At 39.2% G+C, this 20,976-nt stretch overlaps 1 protein-coding gene across 5 annotated transcripts in view; it reads left to right on the top strand.

Annotated features, from left to right (window-relative positions):
• Positions 1-20,976, top strand: part of CARD10 (caspase recruitment domain family member 10) — a 54,175-nt gene that overhangs the window by 19,271 nt on the left and 13,928 nt on the right. For 4 of the 5 annotated variants that reach the window (XM_081958503.1, XM_081958505.1, XM_081958501.1 and 1 more), the window contains exons 6-16: positions 1,029-1,208; positions 5,592-5,747; positions 6,359-6,484; positions 7,160-7,357; positions 8,447-8,584; positions 10,176-10,291; positions 11,623-11,663; positions 13,345-13,468; positions 14,755-14,935; positions 19,176-19,299; positions 19,529-19,769. In XM_081958503.1, coding sequence (XP_081814629.1) covers positions 1,029-1,208; positions 5,592-5,747; positions 6,359-6,484; positions 7,160-7,357; positions 8,447-8,584; positions 10,176-10,291; positions 11,623-11,663; positions 13,345-13,468; positions 14,755-14,935; positions 19,176-19,299; positions 19,529-19,769 — 1,625 coding nt within the window. The remainder of the gene's footprint in view (positions 1-1,028; positions 1,209-5,591; positions 5,748-6,358; positions 6,485-7,159; positions 7,358-8,446; positions 8,585-10,175; positions 10,292-11,622; positions 11,664-13,344; positions 13,469-14,754; positions 14,936-19,175; positions 19,300-19,528; positions 19,770-20,976) is intronic. The other variant, XM_081958502.1, reaches the window with a different exon arrangement.

Genomic DNA, 20,976 nt, shown 5'->3' with positions numbered 1-20,976 from the left:
TTTGGCCATTTTTTAATGGGAAAGACTTGAAAGTATAAACCCTAAGATAACAGTGTTAAAAAAGCATAATTCCCACTCAAGCAGAAAAGAGAAAAAAATTTCAACCCTGCCTATGTGTGTGATGCAACCCATCAATTTCACTTTAGTATGGCTTTTCTTCCTCTTTCTTACTACCAAACATTGTCCATGGTGATCTAAGATGTGGGTTTAACTAGATTACCCTTGTGTCTTTCTTTTAGCTGCTTTCAGCAGTCTTAAAATTGTTCCAAATTAAATGCAACCCTGGGATTCAGCTGAAGTGCCAATCACTAGAATTTGTTCTGGAGTTTGGTAGATTCTTGAGATGAATCCCAGGTTAGATTACTTCTGAAGCTATTGAAAAGCAGGTAGAGGTATAAAATAGATGTCAAGTCCCAATTTTAAATAATGTTTTTACTCCAGATACTTGACAGAATTTATTAGACAACCCCTTGGTTACTTGAATTTCATCTTGAGCAATAAGCACGCTTATTTCATCTATATGCTGGAAACTTTAACTTTAAATCTATATATGTGTTTAGATTAGAAATTTTCTGAAACCATTATTCTGCCTTCCTCAAACTAGTTGTTTTCAATCATGTTGGATAACAGTGTCCAACATCCTGTGTCAGTGAACCTGGTGTTGGCCAGAAATGATGAGAGTTGAACTGGAGGAAATAAAATTGGAAAAGGCATGTCTAATCTTCTGGATGTTTTTTTTACCTATTATTATTTTAAATGTTTTTGAGCATGTGTCCATTCCACAAATCCATCATTACATTCAGCAATAGGGCATATCTTGTGAGGAGAACTCACCTATACTCCAATTTACTCCTTTCTTTTTGCTACAATATTTATTGACCGTGAACCATTCAAAAGTTTTATGTAGGACTTAATTTTGATTAACTTCCAGATCAAAATGAAGTCCTACATAAATGTAAACCACTTGTTTCGCTAGTGGTATAATCAATATAGTGCTATAATAGTCTTTTATCTGTTCCAAATTTCAGATAGATCAGTTGAAGTGCAAGATCACTGGTATGGAGGAAGAATGTTCTTTATTGAAGAAACAAACATTAATGGCTCCTCAGCGGGAGGTGGAGGATCATGGATTTACTGACATGTCTGATTTGCAAACTGAGAACCAGAGGTTAATTGCTTCACTTCAGGAGTTGCAGAACGTAATGCAGGTACATTTTGGAAAATGTGGACTTGAAAGTAATCAATAGAAGCATTCTCTACTCTGAACCTTCTCCTGTATGGGGTCATTTTTGTATTTAAACTGGGACAGCTTCTGAAAGAGCAACCTTGATCTATAAAAAAATATTTGGTTGCAGAGAAACCCAGATATTGTAATTCATAGCATCAGGTGCCGTTATACCCTCATTATTTGATGATCTGCCCTGAGACTCCAGCTATGGACCTTCCAAGGTTCTTCGTTATATAGTCCAGATTTCCTACTTGGTGCCTTTGAGAAGTTTTGGACTTCACATAATTCTTCAAGTAACAAAGTTAAATAGGCTTGGGGTAATTCGTGCATTGATTTATGTGTTTGGAACCCAGATGTCAGGGAAGGCTGCTGTGGACCTTAAAGGAAACCCATTTAATCTGCATATAATTAAAACTTCTGTTTTAGAATTTCATTCTGGGCCTGTGACTTGGTTGCTACATCACACTAACTCTATTTGTTTTAGATGTGGTTTGCTTAATCAACAAGTAAACAATTGATTCATATATCGCATGTAAATCATAAACGAGACTTGGCAAGCCATAGTGTTCACACAATAAGCTGCATCTAAATAAAACAAATCATTTTGGTGTGATATATGAATCCAGTCTGTTGGTGCAATGGCTAGGCAATGGCTAAAACAATAATGATGATTTTTCTACTAGTACTATACTTCTAGTACTGTTGTTCCAGTTGAAATTTAAGCATACAGATGGTAGTTGAATATAATTTAAGGGAATCTGATTGACAAACACTAAACTAGTTACATGTGTGATTTTACAGGTAGACCTTAAACAATTAAAGGATAAATGCCAACAAGGCTGTTCCTTCCTTTCCAGCAATGCCTTGTATTTTTGTGAATCACAGTCTTTGTTCCCTTCTAAATTACCTCATCACAACATTGACAAACATTTATCCTTGAGTGGCTTCAGTACAAAGTAGTCTTTTATAATAAGTGTAAGACTTGCCACCCAGATAAACATACTACGTATTGCATGAGAGTGCTATAATGCCAGTAGGTGGTATGAGCAGCTGTGATTCTCAGCTGTGTGAGAGATGTAAACAACCTGTTATATCTGGGTTACCAAATAACCTCTATTTTTACTCTGGAATATATGAATATATAGTTTTGAAGTTTTCCTTGAATTTATGATTTAAAACTATCCTATATTATAGATTCCAATTATTTGGTTATTTACATAGGTTAGCTCATGATGCACAACTTACTCTAATTTGTTTTAGTTTTGGTGAATGTTACTTTAGTACAGTATCTTTTGGTTTAAAATTCTTCCTTTTCCCCAAATCCTTTTAATTTTTTAATTGAATTATATGATAATGATAAAATACAATATACAAAGTAAATAGAAAAAGCAGAAAGGGGGGGGGGAAGGAGAGGTGAGGAAAAATAAGAAAAGAAAAAGAAAAAGAAGCATTGACTCCCATAAGGCATTAACATCAAATCACAACTTTTTGCTTTTTCATAATATGAACAAGCCATTTCTATAAAGCTTTATCAGTCTAATCGGTAAAATTTTCATTCTTTTCCACATCAAGCACGAAGTTCAGAAGTGGTCTCCATATGGAAACAAAAATACTTATGTTCTTTTCTTTAATCAAAGTAGTCAATTTTGCCATTTCAGCCAACTCCATCAACTTCTGCAACGATTTGTCCATAGTGGGAAATCAAAGTGTCCTCCTATTTTTGTGCATACAATAGTCTCGCTTAAGTCAATATATAACAAAGTTCCAATTTTCCCCCCAATTCTTTTTCCATTAAACCCAAGAGCAAAAGTTCTGGTTTCATTTTTATCTCCATTTTCAAAATTTTCTGTAGTAAAATATGAATCATACTCCAATTATTTTTGCTTTATCACATGTTCCATCATAGATGATAAAAAGTTCCCTCTTTTACACTTCCAACATTCATTTGACATACCTTTATACATCTCAGATAATGTATCTGATATTAAATACCAATGATACACCACCTTATAGAAATTTTCTTTTAGATTATAATTTAATGTAACCTTTCAAACCTTTGTCCACATATTTTCCATTGTTCAAGCATCACATTATATCCAAAGTTCCTTGCCCACTGAATCATACAATGTTTTTTACATGTTCATTTTCCAAATTCAATTTCAGTAACATTTTATAGACTTTATATGTTCATCATTACCATATAATGAAATTTCCAATTCATTTTTAACAGGGACGTGCGGTCAGGGGAGGCAGGGGAGGCAGAGCCTCACCACTCTCATCATGAAAATTTTTTAAAAAGGGAAAAGGGAAAAGGCGCTGAGAAGCCTTCTGCACACGTGGTCGGGAATGGGAGCGCTCCGTGGTCCTCTTCATGTTGACTCAGGAGTCAGAAGGAGGGGAATGGGACCACGAGTGCAGGAGGCTCCTCTAGCCTCAGCCTCCCTCCTGCGCACGTCCCATTCCCCGCCTTCCTAAGTCAACATGAAGGGGATCGTGGAGCGTGAGCCGCGGTCCCGTGGAGCGCGCTCCGCGGTCCCCTTCATGTTGACTCAGGAGTCAGGAAGGAGGGGAATTCCCCTCCTTCCTGACTCCTGAGTCAACATGAAGGGGACCGCGGAGCACGAACCGCAGTCCCCTTCATGTTGACTTAGGAAGGCAGGGAATGGGACGTGCGCAGGAGGGAGGCTGACGTGGTCCCATTCCCCTCCTTCCTGAGTCAACATGAAGGGGACCGCGGCTCACGCTGATGACGTCACCAGCCTCACCAGCCATAAACTTCACCGCACGTCACTGATTTTTAACAAAGTCAAATCCATAACATTTTTTATCCAGTTTAAACCTTTCTTTCAGTTGTTGATAGGTAAACCAATGGCAAACATAACCTTCTGATTCAGGTTATTTCCTCATCTTTAGTATTGGGTCACCAGAGGTAAAAGATAAAAATTTACCGTAAATCAACCAATCTGGCTTTGCCACCATTTCTTTTCTAGAAAAGTCTTTCTGTGGCGACATCCAAAGGGGTAACTTCATAGAGAGCCTTATTTTATATTTATTCCAAACTCTTTAGTATGGCACGTCTAACAAAATGGTTATTAAAATCCACATTAAGTTTACTTTTTATCATACCATAAGTAGTCATGCTATCCAAATCTTAATTCATGGTCCTCTAGTTCAAGTAACCATATAGTTTTTAAGAAAAGTGTTTATGAGGAAGAAGCATAGGGATACAATCAGTTATATAAATCTATTACATACTCAGCAAAATATTGCCATTTCCATTATACTCGGTAATTTTTATCTAGAGTAGTTTTAAGAACTCGTCCCAGAAAGCATGAAATTGTAAGGTTCTTATCTTGGAAGATGTGAGCCCATCTGCCCATGTTCATAATCATCCATAAAACATTGCTTAGCTATGATGTTTTGGCTATACGGTTTCAATGTGACACAGCTTGTCTCTTTAGCGCAAGTATTTTTCACTGCTTAGATCCCATCATATCATTCATCTAAATATAATCAAAACTAGAGCTCTGCCTGTACATTATTGGCTTTGACAGCTACTGTGGCTTACTGGTTTAATGCAGGCTGATGCAGAATCAGCCTATGGAAGCGCCATCAGGGCTGACATTACTATTAGACATACTGAGACAAGCATCTTAGGCTTCAAAAGGAAGCCAGTATATAATTGGGGAATATATTTCTCTACTGACAAGGAAGAGAGAGATCTGCTTGTGTGGTTTTCTCTTTTAGAAGACAGTAACTTGATTGACCTTAGAATCAATGTATCTTGATTTTGCAACCAGTCATTGCTCTATCTCAGGAAGCAGAATACCCCAGGCTACTCTTGCTGGGAATGAAAAGGCTGTTAAACTGCATCAATCTTATAGTCTCAAATAGATTTAACAGTCATTCTTTGCTTAGAAACTAAGAGGCCAGGCTTGCTAATTGGCAGTTTTCAGAATCCCTGCTAGACTAGAGGATTCAGAATTATTTAAAAGCAGCCAGGAAATTAAAAATGGCACGACACTGGTATGAAGTTTGTTGCACAAATGCACCTTTCGCTTGTGGTGGTGGTGAAGATACTGCATATAGATATTGAATCGATTAGCCTTTCTTTAAAAAAAAAAAAAACCTTCCCTCCAGTGTTAACTGAGGATGAAGGGTGTTAAACACATCTGGAGGTTGTCAAGTAAACAAAGAAAAGAATAGATAGAGAACTCTACTCTGGAGTTGCTGGTGGAGATATTTTAAAATACTCCCTAGGCAAAGATGCTGATTTCTCTTAAACCCCCACCCCCAAAGGCCTTAATTATCCTGAAATCATTATGTCCTAGCAGATGAGTAACTTTGCTTCTTTACTGCTTAGAAAGCAAGGGAAGACAAGGCTCCAGGCTCTGAAAGGGTTCTTATAGACATTCTGGAACATGATTGGAAAGAAGCACAAGCAGACCGACAGGAACTGTGTCAGAAGCTCAACTCCTTACAAAACGAGCTGCAGTGTGCCGAACAGCTGAGAGATAAGGTGAGATGCTGTAACACTAACCCCAGACATTTAAGCTGGGAGATGCATTGGAACCATCCTGAAATCCTTGTTCCAGACGTTAGTGAGCAGGGAATGTCTGTGCCATGGGCTAAAAGGCAGTCAAGGTATTTTTGGACTCTAATCCCTGATAGTCTTTAATTTGTTCTACCCTTTTGAAAAAAGCCAGCAAAACCTATGGAAGGAATCGTTTGCCAATTGAGACAGACAATTCCACTTCCACCCCTGAAAACAGGTATGTAAAAAGGAAAATAAGATTCTAATACTATTCATTTCTGGATCTCACTACTATAGAGGTTAAGGCAATTTGGACCTCAGCAGGAAAAACCTCCTCCATCCTTCTTCCAATGTCTTTTAAACATTAGCTACATGCTTTCTAGTCTGGAAATTCTAAATTTAGTCCCTTTGTCCTAAACTATGCATGATAATTGAAAATGGGGTGGGTGGGTGGTAAACGCTGCAAAACAGTTGATGTACCCTTTCTTCTTTCTGAACCCTGGCATTTGAAAAGAGATTGAAAACCCCCAACTGCCTTTGCTTAAGATCTGGACATTTACTTGGAAAATAACCCATCTCTAGAATTTCTTTCTCAGTATCTGCAAGAAACGGAGGATTTACAAGTGAAATTCCATACTCTGCAGAAGAACTGTGAACTGTATAAGCACAGAATGAACACTGTGCTGGCCCAGCTAGAGGAGATTGAGAAGGAAAGAGATCAGGTAAATTGCTTCTCCTCTGAAATATTTCCTTGGTTTATAATTATGGTATGCAGTTAAGATTAAACCATAAGATTAAACGACGTTCTTGCTACCCCATTTCATGCTACTCAAAAGTAATAGAAAAATACAGAAACTATCTAAGAATGATAAGATGGAAGAATGGTGCTTGTTTCCAATCCTTCCTGTTTTTCAGTGTGGTTCTTCATAGACACTTGTGTAATATGATCTCAGATCCCAGATCAGATAGAAACATCTAGAAGTCAATCAGGATTGTTTATTTACAGTTCTCGGTTATTTGTGTTATTTTTATTGAATGTGCTCTGTTCCATTGCTGTTGCTCTGAAAGTAATTGTATTCTGATTGAATTATATGTCAATGCATTCTCATTTCTCTATATTTCAAAGAGCTATCTTACTGTGATTTTACTTTCAATCAGGAAGTTCTTTGTTTAGAGCGGCCTGGTAAATACCAGAAGAGGGCTGAAAAGAACTTTAATAAACCATGGCATTTTATCTTTTTGATTATGGATACTCAAACAGCAGAAATTATGCAGCAATGTGCAAAATTGGATATAACTTATTTAAAATGTGATTTGGAGAAAAGAAGAGCATATGCTATGCACAGTTATGCCTATAATCTCACCCATCAGTTCTCCTTCTTCACTGTTTCCTTTAGGCCATTCAGAGCCGAGATGACATTCAGTTCCAGTATTCCCAAAGCCTCATTGAGAAAGACCAGTATCGTAAACGTGTCCGGACCTTGGAGGAAGACAGGGATGATTTGCTCAGCAAACTCACACAGGCTGAGGGCAAGATCATCACCCTAGAGGGACAGTCCCAGCGATGCTTGTGTAACAGGGGCCTTGCCAAGAAGGTACGTTTGGAGGAAAGGAGAAAGACAATAGAGGATAATATTTGTAAATCAGGGTTGAAATGAGAGATCCTTGGTGTTCTCTGAGCTTGGTTGTTTTCTTGCAGACGTTTCATTACCTAAACTAGGTAACATCACAGACTGGCACTGATGATGTTGCCTAGTTTGAGTAGTGAATTGTCTGGAAGAAAACAAGCTTAGAGAGCATCAAAGACCCTTCGAAAGAAAGACGAGAAGGCCAATGTCTTGTTGGGAAGGGAGACTAGAATTGAAGGGAATTGTCAGGCACAAAAAACAGGACTACACAATTCAATTAACAAATTAATTGCTAAAAGCCTAGCAAAAGCCTAGTTGAGAAGAATCTTCTCAACTAAAGTTCAGCACCTGTTTAGAATTAGATAAGGGTCAACAGCACTCAAGGTGGGGAGGGATTGGATTTAATTCTCTTATGGCTACATAGGGATTTTAGGCTAATTCCCCCTTTCACTCTGCCCCCCACAGGTTCTGCCCTTCCTTCTACAGGAATTCAGTTAAGCTTGCTAGAGAGGAAAAGGGCATATGTGAGTGGTGATATAAGCTATCCTCCGTGCCCTCATCTTCTAGATAATTGCAAGAGTGTGAAATCAGAACACAAGGAGCCCGTTTAAAAAATAGCCCTACCCTCTGTCCATCGAGAAGGCAAAAAAGACAGCTAGATATTCCAATTTTAAACTACATTAAAGTCTGTAGGATTTAAACTGTCCCAAATTCTTCTTCAAGCCTTTGATATTTTATCAAAATGAAACAAAAACAAATCCCATGGCATTCATAGGATTTTAGCCTTTATGTTAAAAAAAAATCAAACACATTCTGGTACTGCAAAAATGAAATTTCCTTCTGAAATGATTGAGTCAGTCTGGATAACTCTTACAATCAGAAAGGGAATGGTCTTTTTACCCTCCATAGAATCAATGCAGTAAATGAAGTAATGCAAAGAATTCTTGTCTGCAAATTAAGTGTGCGTCTGTGTAGGAATGAGTCTTAAGGGATGAGTTACTTTATTGAAGTATCTTGCATTCATTCTCTCTTTTTTCTCTCCTCCTGGCCCCCAAGATATGTTCCTCTTCTCATTCACTCTACAGCAGCAGTTGGAGCATAATAGAGAAGCCCTTGTACCCAGAGGATGGGATTGTAGAGTCACCAGACATCCTGGACATTGTGTTCCCAAGAGACTCTGTAGAGCCAGATGTGGTAAGAAGAGATTGCATAAGCCATGAACTAAAAAGGCACATTCTTAAATGCTGAAGGACCTCAGTTAATTACAAAGAATTGGGTGGCAGAGAGTAGTCAGTCCTGACTTACTGAGATATAATTTTCAAAATCTGTCTGATAGTGAGAGATGCTGAAAGCTGTAGTTCAGCAAAATGCGGAGGACTATCTTGTGGCGGCTATTAAAGAAGAAAGACGATGCTTTTTGGAGGAAAGAGCTGATCTGGTATAAGATAATTTTATATGTTTTTGGAAGCTATTGCTTTTTTTCTGTTTAGGTGGCAAACACTAATATCTGAAGCTGAAAATATACTTAGTAAAGGGCAAAGTTGAGGCTATAAGTCAGGTTCCTACAACTAACTACTGCCAGGTTGTATTGAGAATCTTGTTCTAATCCCAAAACATCTAGAGAGTTTTAAATTGGAGATTCCAATCCCAGCATATTTGTGGGAACTTGCTCTTTTATGATTTTTGACGAGAACATATGACAGCTCTGTTCTAGAACCATCAAAATTATGTAACATTCTGCACTGTGTTGGGCAGGTAGGCAAGACCGTCACAGCCACTACTATTGGCCTATTATGTACTGGATTCCTAAATACTTTATTGTAGGAAGACATACTCATCAGTTAATGAGAGAGTGCAGGGAATCTGAATCAAGAAAATTCAGCTGATTTGAAAATTAGGTGGAGTATAATGACCGAAACATTAGTTCCCAATACCACTTCTTTAGGAGACACAAGCATCTAATTTTGAGTTTGCTAACCTAACCCTAAACCATTTACTTCCTGAAGTTGTCTCCTTCCTCTCAGGATGGATTTTGATTGGGATGTTTTTAATCTTCTATGATGTTGCTGGTGATGATATAAGTATAATTAGGACTTGAACCATCCCTTGTACTCTGTCTTAAATATGTAAACTGGATATATTAGCTTCTGATTAGAGTTCCGGTACTTGGGCTAACCTTCACCAATTTGAAATATTTTAGAAGTGTTGGGTTTATGGTCCACTGGATCCCCACCCATTTTGACCACTCAGAATTCTTGAAAATGCCACCCCTAAGCCTTAAGAGCTTATCAGGTTAGAGAATAGGGCCAGTAGTTGAGGTACCAGGCTAGAAACTGGAAGAATGCATTCTAGTCCCAAAAGCCACCAGCGTGACATTGGGCCAGTCATTCCCCCTCAGCCCAACTTACCTCATAGGTTTGTTGTAGGGAAAATAAGAGGAAGGAGGTGTGCTGGATATTTTCTCCACTTTGAGTTATTTGTAAAAATATAAAGGTGGGTTAGAAATAATTAAACAAAAATATACCACCCCACTTCTGTCAATGGTACCTCAATGCCTCAGTTAGATGATAACCTGCCTAACATGATGAAACCACATCAGGAAAAAAAGGTTTTGTCTACAGAATTTTTGCTTATATGTACGTGCCTTTTGTTGAGTAATTTGTGATTAAAATGAATCACAAGCAGGTGATAGCAAGCCTAGCTAAAAAATGATTGAGACAGGGGGATGTGGGATGGAGAGGTAAGAACTGGTCTAAATCCAACATACGTTTTCTGCTTTCCTTAGGAAATGACTCCAGACAGAGAGAAAGAAATAAACCGGCTCTCCATCTTTCCCTTCCCACCATGTGCAGGTTCCATACTCCGACGGCAGCGTGAAGATGGGCCAGTGCCTTTCAAGAGGTATCAGTTAGAATAGGCTGTAAAGGAGTTTCTCTTAGTTACCTTCCTGAACCTTGGACTTGTTCATTCGGAAGAATATTTCCTCCTGCGGAACACATTTCAACATTAATGCATTTTTTCCCTCAACCTTTGCAACTTTAAGGTATATGTGTGGACTTCAATTCTCGGAATTGGCTGGGGAATTCTAGGAGTCAAAAGTCCACACATCTTTAAGTTGTCCAGGTTGAGAAACAATGCATTAATGCATGACTGGTGGAGGAATATATTACCTCAGACATGTAGAACGAACTGCAGTGTAACTGTGAATTCTGGATTGATTCCCTTTGACTTCATTTAATTCAGATTGCCAAATGTTTGGTAGAAACATATGAGGTATTCTTTCAGTGCTGAATTTGAACAATCCAGTGTCTTCTTTCTCAAGGTTCTCTCTGTCAGTTTTCTGTATGAGAAATAAAACATTTATCTTCTGGAAAGGGAATGAAGTCATGGCAGAGAACAGAAATAAGCCGGGCAAGAGACAGGGGCACCTTAAATTCTAACCTGCTCCCCAGAGATTTTAATTGTTCCAAATAAGAGATTTTAAACCTGGGAAGGAAAGCTATGGCAAACCTAGACAGCATACTAAAAAGCAGAGACAATACCCTGCCAACGAAAGTGCGTATAGTCAAGGCTATGGTTTTCCCAGTTGCAATATATGGCTGTGAAAGTTGGACCATAAGAAAGCTGAGTGACAAATAATTGAGGCCTTTGAGCTATGGTGCTGGAGAAGACTCCTGCGAGTCCCTTGGAGATCAACCCTGACTGCTCTTTAGAAGGCCAGATCCTGAAGATGAAACTCAAATCCTTTGACCACCTAATGAGAAGGAAGGATTCACTGGAGAAGAGCCTAATGCTGGGAAAGATTGAAGGCAAAAGAAGAAGGAAAGGACAGAGAATGAGGTTTGTGGGTGGAGTCACTGAAACAGTCAGCATGATCTTAAATGGACTCCGGAGAATGATAGAGGATAGGAAGGCCTGGAGGAATGTTGTCCATGGGGTTGCAATGGTTCAGACATGACTTCGCAAATAACAACAACAAAACTCTAGGATTAATGAGACAGACAAAAGTGATAATGAAATTACCCTGCTCAGGATACAGATTTTTTTTATCAATATAGATAATATGATAACATGATGATTAATGAATGCTGGAAAGGATCTTCCCACTATTTTATATGTCCTATGAATTGTTTGAAGAAATGAAAGACTATTAATATAAGAGATTTGATTTTGGTTTTTTGTAAAAAGTAATGTTTTTCCTCATTGTGTTCTGTATTATTTTCTGTCTTCAGTTGGTCTTATGGGTCCTTTGGTAGCATGGAAGACTTAACAGGTATTGCTAGTCATGGTTTCCTTTAAAACATTTTCATCTTGAAAACTGCAAAAGGGATTATTGGGGCAAGCAGAGAAGAGCCTTCCCTCTTACAAAATCACCTGCATGAATATGCATCCACTAGGGGGCACACTTGCCCCATGCTTCAGTTGCTAGCTCTGGGTTAATTATCCAGGGGCTCACTGGTATCCTGCATGCATGCTTGACTCTCGAGTTATTGCTGTTTGGCGTACTTAATTTACTGGGGAGGGGGAGTGGTTAGACAATGTATGTGATTCAGATTCAGAAGAGTAGAAACTGGAAAAGATGAATGTTTCAGCTTCTGGCTGTTATTGGTTCTTGGTGACAGGTTGTAAATCTCTAGAGCCTGCCTCACTGTATATCCTGAGATCAGATAGTTTTGTGGCATTCACTACCAAGGCACTTCCAACAGGAAGATTGGCATTTAGCCCGATCCTCTCTAGATTTTTGCATTTAGATGTTAAGTACGCCAAAGGTGTGGCCAAAACCCAATCATTCCAATGCCTACATTCAATTCAAGCTTCTCTGTTGATTCCACGAATGGACACCCACAGCCCTGATTTTAATGTAATATGGGGGTTCTTTAAAGAGACCATATTTACTCCATGACTTTCTATCTTTGGGGGGGGGGGGACACAGATACCACCCAAGTGTCAGGGTTCCAATGTTAGGGTTCCAAATAGCATCCAAAAGTAAATCAAGAGTCCAAGGCAAAGTATTGCTCAAAGTTCCAATTTATTAAGAGAGCCATGTTGGCACATCTGGGAAAACCCGAAACTGAAAGTTTCCCGGTTTTCCCCACCTAGTTGAAAGTTCAAGATCTTGCCCCCACACTCACAAGTCCATCACATGGTCCAATCCCCACTGACATGCTGGCAATTCCACCCATCCAATTCCGTTCAGGTGCAGAGGTGCAAAGACAATGGATGACCTTGGCTTTCTAGAAAGAATTTTGTTATGACTAAATCACCCCTCCCATTTTTCCACAATACAAAATGCATAGTAGGATAATAGAAAGTGTGGCAGGCCAAAGATCCAAAAGAAAAGATGGCTGCAGGCATGACACCAAGCTTGTGACCCAAGTGACCCAAGCTTGTTGGTGTGTAGGTCCTTTATTGTGTTCCACCAGTGGTGGGTTCCTGACGGATCGCACCGGATCGCACGCTCCGTTTCGGTGCTAAACCCGGAAGTACGGTCTTGCCCCGCCCCTGGCGACGCGACGACACTTGCCTGCGCTCCACCAGCTCGGCTGGGAACAGAGACGTTTCTCTGCTCAGCAATGTCTTCAGTGGAGTGGTGGCAGCCTGGCAGGCTGAGCCTGCGTCCCTTTCAGGCGCTCCGCTCCGCTGAGGAAACGTCTCCGTTCCCAGCCGAGCTGGTGGAGTGCAGGCAAGCGTCGTCGCGTCGCCAGGGGTGGGGCAAGACCGTACTTCCGGGTTTAGCGCCGAAAGGGAGTGCGCGATCCGGTGCGATCCGGCAGGAACCCACCACTGTGTTCCACCCATCCAATGGCACAGTAGACTTGCAAAGGAAAGAGCCCCTCCATTGGGATTTTGTTCTCATATTTAAGTCAGTGTTTCTCTTCCCCTGAACCTCCTCAGCTCTCTATATGCAACCTAAGAATAAATAATACGAACTTGCTCTCCATCTTTCTCCCCAGCAGGAAGCATCACCACCACAGCCTCTTCTGCCAGGTCACCTTCGTCTTCCAGCAGTGCATGTACCAGAGCAAAATCAGAAGCCTGCCTGTGTGATGATGGTGATCAACAAAACTTTGCCAGAAGGTCTGTTTGGCTTCCTCCTTGGTTTCTAGAGACAGCATTATTGACAAAAGGGTCATAGATAATAAGATTGTCCTCTACCATCAAAGCTCAGCCCCAGTCTTGGGATTCAATTTTTTTTTTTTACTACCAGTTCTGTGCTTGTGGCTTGGTGGGCGTGGCATGGCTTAGTGAGGGTGGCAGGGGAAGGATACTGTAAAATCTCCATTCCCTCCCACTCCAGAGGAAGGATACTGCAAAATCCCTGAGTCATCTGGGACTCTGGAGCTGAGGACAGATGGAGGCGGGGCCAGTCAGAGGTGGTATTTACCAGTTCTCCAAACTACTCAAAATTTCCGTTACCAGTTCTCCAGAACTGGTCAGAACCTGCTGAATACCACCTCTGCTCAGCCCCCTGATGCTGCAACCTATAGGAAATATTTACAAAGCTACCACCTTCTACTTCCTTGCCAGTTCAGACGAGCAGGCACCAACTAGGGAAGTTGCTACATCATGAGAATGGCTCACCCTAGTATTAGAATATAGTATTTTATTTTTATGAAATGGAATCCAGATTTGCAATCATCTTTCATATTTTCAGTTATTTTCTTGCCGCTCTGCAATATACTTCTCCAGGGCAGTTCACATTAAAAAAGAAAGAAAATGCACCTCCACCCCCGATTAACATGGAAATTATATTAGATCCAAAGATTTGCAACAAGACAAAGCAAACCTTGTTGACAGGTAAAATATAACTTGTATTAATCTGGCATATTCCAAATGCAGTCTAACATGAGCACTGCAACTCTCATATTTGCCAGTAGGCCTGGTAGCTGGGGGGTGATGGGAATAGTGGTCCATTATATCCTCATATCAGCTTGTTAAAAGCTGGAAAATTTCCAGCTTAAAATCGGGCAACAATCTTTCTTGCACAAGAAATGGAGGCTGTTGCCCAAGGTGTTGCTGTAGCTGAGATTAGGTAGATCCATAAAAAAAAGGGGACTATTGTGTCAGGACAAAAATGTAAGTTTGGGATTCATGTGTCCTTAGGCTGCACAATAAAAATATACTGCCTCCCTAGGATCTAGCAGTGCCATGAATTTAGTTATTGCACAGCTCTTCAGTTGAAAACTCCCCAGTAGTTGTAAAAAATCCAGCCTTTCATGATTGCATGATTGATGCCTGATGTAAACTAGAACGTTTTACTGGATGTGCCTTTATTGTTTTTGTAAAACAGAAGTCATATCCATCTCTCCATTTATGCAGAGACCAGAATCTAAATCCCTCTCGTTGTTTGCTTTCCCTTTTAGATCGGTTATGGTGCGTTTGTCCAACACAAGTTCCCTGAGTGCTCCAGGACCTCAGAGCAGGGGGCTCACTGGAGACATTTCCATCCTTGGGGGAAACAGAACTGGGATTTATATCCAGTGGGTGAAACCGGGCTCAGAAGCTGAGAAAGCAGGACTCCGAGAGGGATGTCGGCTCCTAGAAGTATGAATAGAACTCAGTTCTGCAAAATTATGGCTAATTTCTATAAAGGAAGAGTTGGATAAGAAAGGGAGAAATACTTAAGTTTGGGACATTAATATTTGAAGCATTTATTTCAGCTCCAATTTTCAACATATATCTGCCATCCCCATACACAACTTTCAAATACTCTTTCTAATGTTCCCTTTCACTTAACATTTTTAGTTAAATCTCAAATCATTTTATCACTTTTATTTTTAACTAGCTGATAACCCGGTGTTGCCCGGGTATTTATTTATAGGGGGAAAATGTCCGGAACAAACATAATTTCTAATGTTGGATTTTCCCCCACCCAGAGGGAGCCCCCTTGTGGAGTACTGTGAAGCCGTTACCATGGCAACTCCATGGTACTGTGCTGTACAGTAGAAGCCATTTTAAGGCACAACAGGCTGTATCTTAACAGAACACACACCCCGAGGAGTGTTAGGGATGTCTTATCCCCCACAGTTTTTTTCCATAGAGTAAGCCATCAGTGTACCAAGTTTGGTTGTAATTGCTCAAGGTGTTCCATAGTTACGCTGGAACACACACACACACACACACACACACCCATTTATATATATAGATTTCATTCACCAATGAGGCTCCTTGTCTTGATTTTCTCCCCAATTCCAGAATTTTTTAAAAAAATTCCATCAAAATTGCTCTATGTTTTCTGCATAATGATTCCTTTTCTTTTATTACACTATTTGCCATAAATACTTCTGTTCTCATTTTTGCTGCAGCAATCATTTTCTTATATGGATTTTCCCCCCCTTGTCCACAAACTCTTTCAGTTTATCATTCAACCAGGTGTCCATTCCAAACTCCCCATTAAATGTATCTTTACCTACTTTTGTGGTCCTTAATAACATAATTCTCTGCTTCAGGCATCTTCTATATCCTCTTAACCTATATCTACTTTCCATTCATTCTCTTGGAAGATTAATCTATCGTCTTAATACTTTTTCATGTGGGGCTCATACTTTCTTTTCCACCAGACTTTATAACTTCAGACTTATATCTTTCATGGCTTTCTTTTTTATTCCATGACAATTTGACTCTCAAGATTTACTCCTGACAGCAAAAAAAAAATCTGTCCCATATTCAGAGTTACTCATTGCTCTTATAACCTTCACTAATTCTCATCATAAAAGATCAAAATAATCATGAATTTAGATTTATGTTAATCTCTTTGGTACATGTGCATGAAGAGACTTACTGTATTTTTCGGAGTATAAGACGCTCCAGAGTATACAACACACCTTAGTTTTTGGGGAGGAAAATAATAAGAAAAAAAAACTGCCTCTGCCTACCAGCATCCATGGCATTCAGCTGGTTAGCTTCCTGATTTGGACCACATGGCAACAAGATCAGCCAATGAATAGGCATAGCAACTAAGTCAGCCAATGAGGGCTATTTGGACTCCTAAACAGTATTTGCTGTGTTAGCAACACGGAGACCAGAAGGAGCCTGGCTTAGCTGAGAACTGAAAGTGAAACTGCTTGTGTTTTGCTTGTATTTACTGCTACCTTGGAAAGCCTGCTTTTGGTATTGTGTTGTATATTATTATTATTATTTTGAATTCTGCTGAATCAGTTACTTGTGTGTGCTTTCTGAATGTGATTGCTGCTATAAACTGACCAGCCAGGTCAGCTTCAGCACTTATTGCAGCTTCAGCACTAATTCAACACAGCTGATTGGTGGGTGAATCGGACTGCCGGAATACCCACAACCAGCTGTTCTAGGCTGCAGGGATTGCCACAGACCATCACTGCCTCCATGCCTCATGTTTTTGGCCTCTGGTGGGGGTGGATGGGGCTACATTTGTTGTATAAGTCACACCTATATTTTCACCCTCTTTTTTGGGGGGGAAAAGGTGTGTCTTATACTCAGAAAAATACGGTATGCTTAAATCACATTTTTGAAGCACACCATTTCCTAAGCAGGTGCTCAACATATAGTCACCATTCTTAATTTTCAATTTCTGGAAGATCCAGTCTCTTTTTCTGTATTCTTTCCTCTTGCTCTTGTCTATCCATTCAGGAAACCTAACAGTAATTATTATCATGCATCACACTCATTCAGAATATTGCACGATTTCCACCAAAGTCTGTTTCTTCTGCTTTTCTCACATCAACACAATTCATTACAATTATTAACAATCTACGGACTCCAAACTCCCTATACACTCATAGCAACCTACTGTAGATGAAACCAAATCATACTTTCCGAAATAAATTTTAGTGCTTATTTTTTATATATTCTAATTCATAGTCTTTTATGTGCGGTGGTTATCGCAAGGTTGCCCAAATATACTAACCTCCATCACACATCATAGATTTGGTTAATTTAGGCTTTTACTGAATATTGTTTAGTAATCTAGAGAAATTTAGATGAAGTTACCAGCCTTTTCTATGTCACATGTAGCTTTCTTTGCTAATGATAAGAACAATCGGTGTTGCACATTTTGGCCAATATGCTATAAGTACAACAGATCCATTTTACCCCAAGCATAATCACACTATTCTAGGGTAGCTAGCAACCCCAGCCTACTGATTACTTTGGAAACTAGCATATTAATCCTGCATTCTATAACTTAGAGGCAGAACTCCTTAATACTTTAAAGCAGGGGTGTCCAAACTTGGGAACTTTAAGACTTGTGGACTTCAACTCCCAGAATTCCCCAGCCTGGGGAATTCTGGGAGTTGAAGTCCACAAGACTTAAAGTTCCCAAGTTTGGACACCCCTGCTTTAAAGCAACATTGAATTGAATGAAGCATATATAAGTTTATTGGTTGCTCAACATCATCTATTTGACTATTACAAAATAGGAATGCTACATTTTTGGTTTAATCCAACACAACTGTTGTTATGTTTTTAAAGCACTAAGACAAGCAAAATCTATTTGATAGGTTTTTATCCCCAAAGTGAAAACAGAATTCTGGGAATGAAGCTTCTCTAAGTTCCTTTCCAAGTTCTATCTTTTGATTCTAGTCCATGCTGGCTGGGGAATTCTGGGAGTTGAAGTCCACAAGTCTTAAAGTTCCCAAGTTTGGACACCCCTGTTCTAGTCATTGGACTATACCAAACATAATGGAGTTGCTTATGTTTCTTACTGATTGGCCTTCTCTTTGAGTATCCGATTAAAAGTTATATCTCTCAGCAACCGATTGATTTTCAGCATATGCTATACTAGCTTGAGGAATTCCTAGCGCAGTTAGTAATTTTTGATTTTGAATTAAATTATCTCCCCTTCTCCTCTCCCTCAGGATGGTAATACATATTATTTCATTCATTTAAAAATACAGCATGTCAATTCTACAATATTTGAGTACCTTCTGTTGAGCAAAGTTTGGGATTGTTGTTCTGAAAGAATGCCCCGATGGTGGCAAGCCCTTTGAGACAGACAAATTCAGAAAAAGATAATTACTTGAATTTCTGGAACAAACTTTAGTTCTAGTAGGATAATGTAGCAGAATCTTGAAAACCTGCCAAAGCAATTCTTCAGCTCAATTAATACCTAGCATAATTGAGATGGGGTTACTCTGGGTCTGTTTCTTATATTTCCCCCTCCCCTAAATCTTTAACAGCTCTGCTGGGTATTTTTAAAATCTTTAATCTTTCTCCTATAATAGTTTTTCTACCACCACCTCCTATATTTCCAAGGTCTGTTAGATATTCCATCACAATAAGAGAATAATAAAAGTGGAATTGTTTATGATGTTAGATTATTCCATGTGTCTGACTTAGTCACTGCTGTTCATCAATTTTATTTACAGCCAAAAGGTTTTAAAAACGTTTTAAAAAACATTTTGGACCTTTGGTCATAAATAAAATTGCTGTTAATGTAGCCTGCATACACAAGTTTATCCTGCGTATAGTTTTCTCATATAATGACATTGGGCAGAAGTAACCAAGCACGGAGCATGCATCCACCAGTAAACAACAGCTTGTAGCCTGTTTGCGAAAACTTTGGAGGAGTTGTTTGTTTTAAGAGCTTACAAGACTTGCATTCCTTGTTTAAAGGAAGATCTAAGAACCCAGCAACAGCTTATTTCAAAGATCTGTTAAGGAAACCTCCTATCTAGCTTGTACTCATCAATCTTCTCTTGATTTCTTGTACAGTTTACAGTTACAAAAAAGGTAAAACATTTATTTTAAGCCCAGAAATGTTATTCTGAAGCTAATGAATCTTCTCTCTCTCTCCCTCCCTCCCTCCCAGCTTAGGGAGACACAGCTGAATGGAGAGGGGCTCTCTTTGGAGAACTGCACACTTGAGGTTGCTCACTTAAGCTTGTTGCAATGGAAGGAACCATCTGCTCTTCTATTCTCACATGACATCAGAGGTAAGTAGCTAAGCATATGGTGTTGTGTTGTGTTTGTTCATCTTTGATCCATTTGGACACCAGACTTGAATATATTCTGTATCTGTGTAGACCACATTAAAATATATAGAAATGAACACCTGATTATTTATTTTTCATCTCTAAAGAGCCTCTAATGTTCTGGTAGGATGCTGATCTATACAGACCGTTAAAAACTGTTTCCTTTCTTGTACTATCTTCTCTTTGTTAGGTTATCAGCCTCTCAAAGAAGCATTTGATTCCAGAAAGAAAATTCTTGGTGACTCATTTTATGTGCGTATTAATCTGAGCCTCCTGGAGCTTTCAAACCCTCATGCCCTATGTGTGAAGTGTCGAGAGATCCTTCATGTTACTGATACCTTGTATAAGGGGCAGTTGGAATGGTACTGTGCTCGTGTGGACCCTTTCACACTTCGAGACTTGGACCAAGGCACAGTACCCAACTACAACAGGTAATCATCCTGGGGCATGTGCCCCTTGTTCACGTATTACAATTACTATTTTGTGCTCCAAAAGGGGGAAAATAACAGACCACTCCATTTTCTTCACCAGAGATTGTAGCTCAGTCATGGAAGATGGGCTGCGAATGCAAATTCTAGCCCTAATATCTTCAGCTATGTAGAGAAAGAAGCAAATGTGCTCAAGATGTGGAATCAGAGCATGCAATATTATAATAGATTCTTAAGACAGCTTTATATTCTTTATATAACACAATTTTTGTACTTATTTTAATGGAAAAATTGTGGTAACCCACAAAGCAAAGCACCACTATGTTATGTTGGTGGTGTAAATGTGAGGTTTGTAGGAAAGCAGGGCTTTGTTGTGGGAAGGAGATTCCGATAGCCCAGCTTAATTTACAAAAGGTCCTGTCCAAATTTTTAATTTGTGAAATTCAAAAATTTGGAGAATGAATGATGATCTTAAGGTACATTTTGCCTACTAAATGTTGTTAAAACTCTAGGCTGCTGGATTTCTCATCAGTTCTGCAAAATGTTATTTTTAAAAATATTTTAAAGTAATTTATACTATTTAGATAGTATTATTAGAAAAACTTTAGATGCGCTTGGTTTTCCAGGATTAACTGAATTTTATTTGTTACTGTGCTCTTACTATCTTGCTATCAGAATTCTAGAGAAAACTGGGCTGATATGTGTGGATAAATGCATGTAGACAGAGATGGACCTGGCAATCTGGAGTAAGTGGGGTGCTTAGTGGAAAGATTTTAATTTGCCGGGCCCAGGTTCAAATGAGTCAGAAATATCCATAGAAATATTCATGATCAAAATGAAGAGAAAATGGGAGAAAGAAATGACAATTGGATAAATATAATGTATACATACATACATACATACATACTTACATACATACGTGTGTGTATGTATATGTGTATATATATGTATATGTATATGTATATGTCTGTGTGTATGTGTGTGTTGTATTTGTGCTGATAAATAAATAAAGGGAGACTAGTATAGATCTATTTCAAGCTATTTAGCTCTTATCAGCTAACCATACCCTTACTGGGATTAGAACCTGGGCTGTATTACATATTAGGCAGATGTATTAGCCACTAAACCACAGGCTCTCCTCCTTGTCAGCTGAGCCAGGGAAATAGGTATGTATTTGTGTTACACCCCCTGGTATGCCCAAATATGGGAG

The sequence above is a fragment of the Natrix helvetica genome (genome assembly GCF_964273705.1).
Source record: "Natrix helvetica genome assembly, chromosome: 6".
NCBI lineage: Eukaryota > Metazoa > Chordata > Lepidosauria > Squamata > Natricidae > Natrix > Natrix helvetica.
The sequence above is the reverse complement of the archived record's forward strand: the minus strand, read 5'-3'. Positions and strand labels throughout refer to the sequence as shown.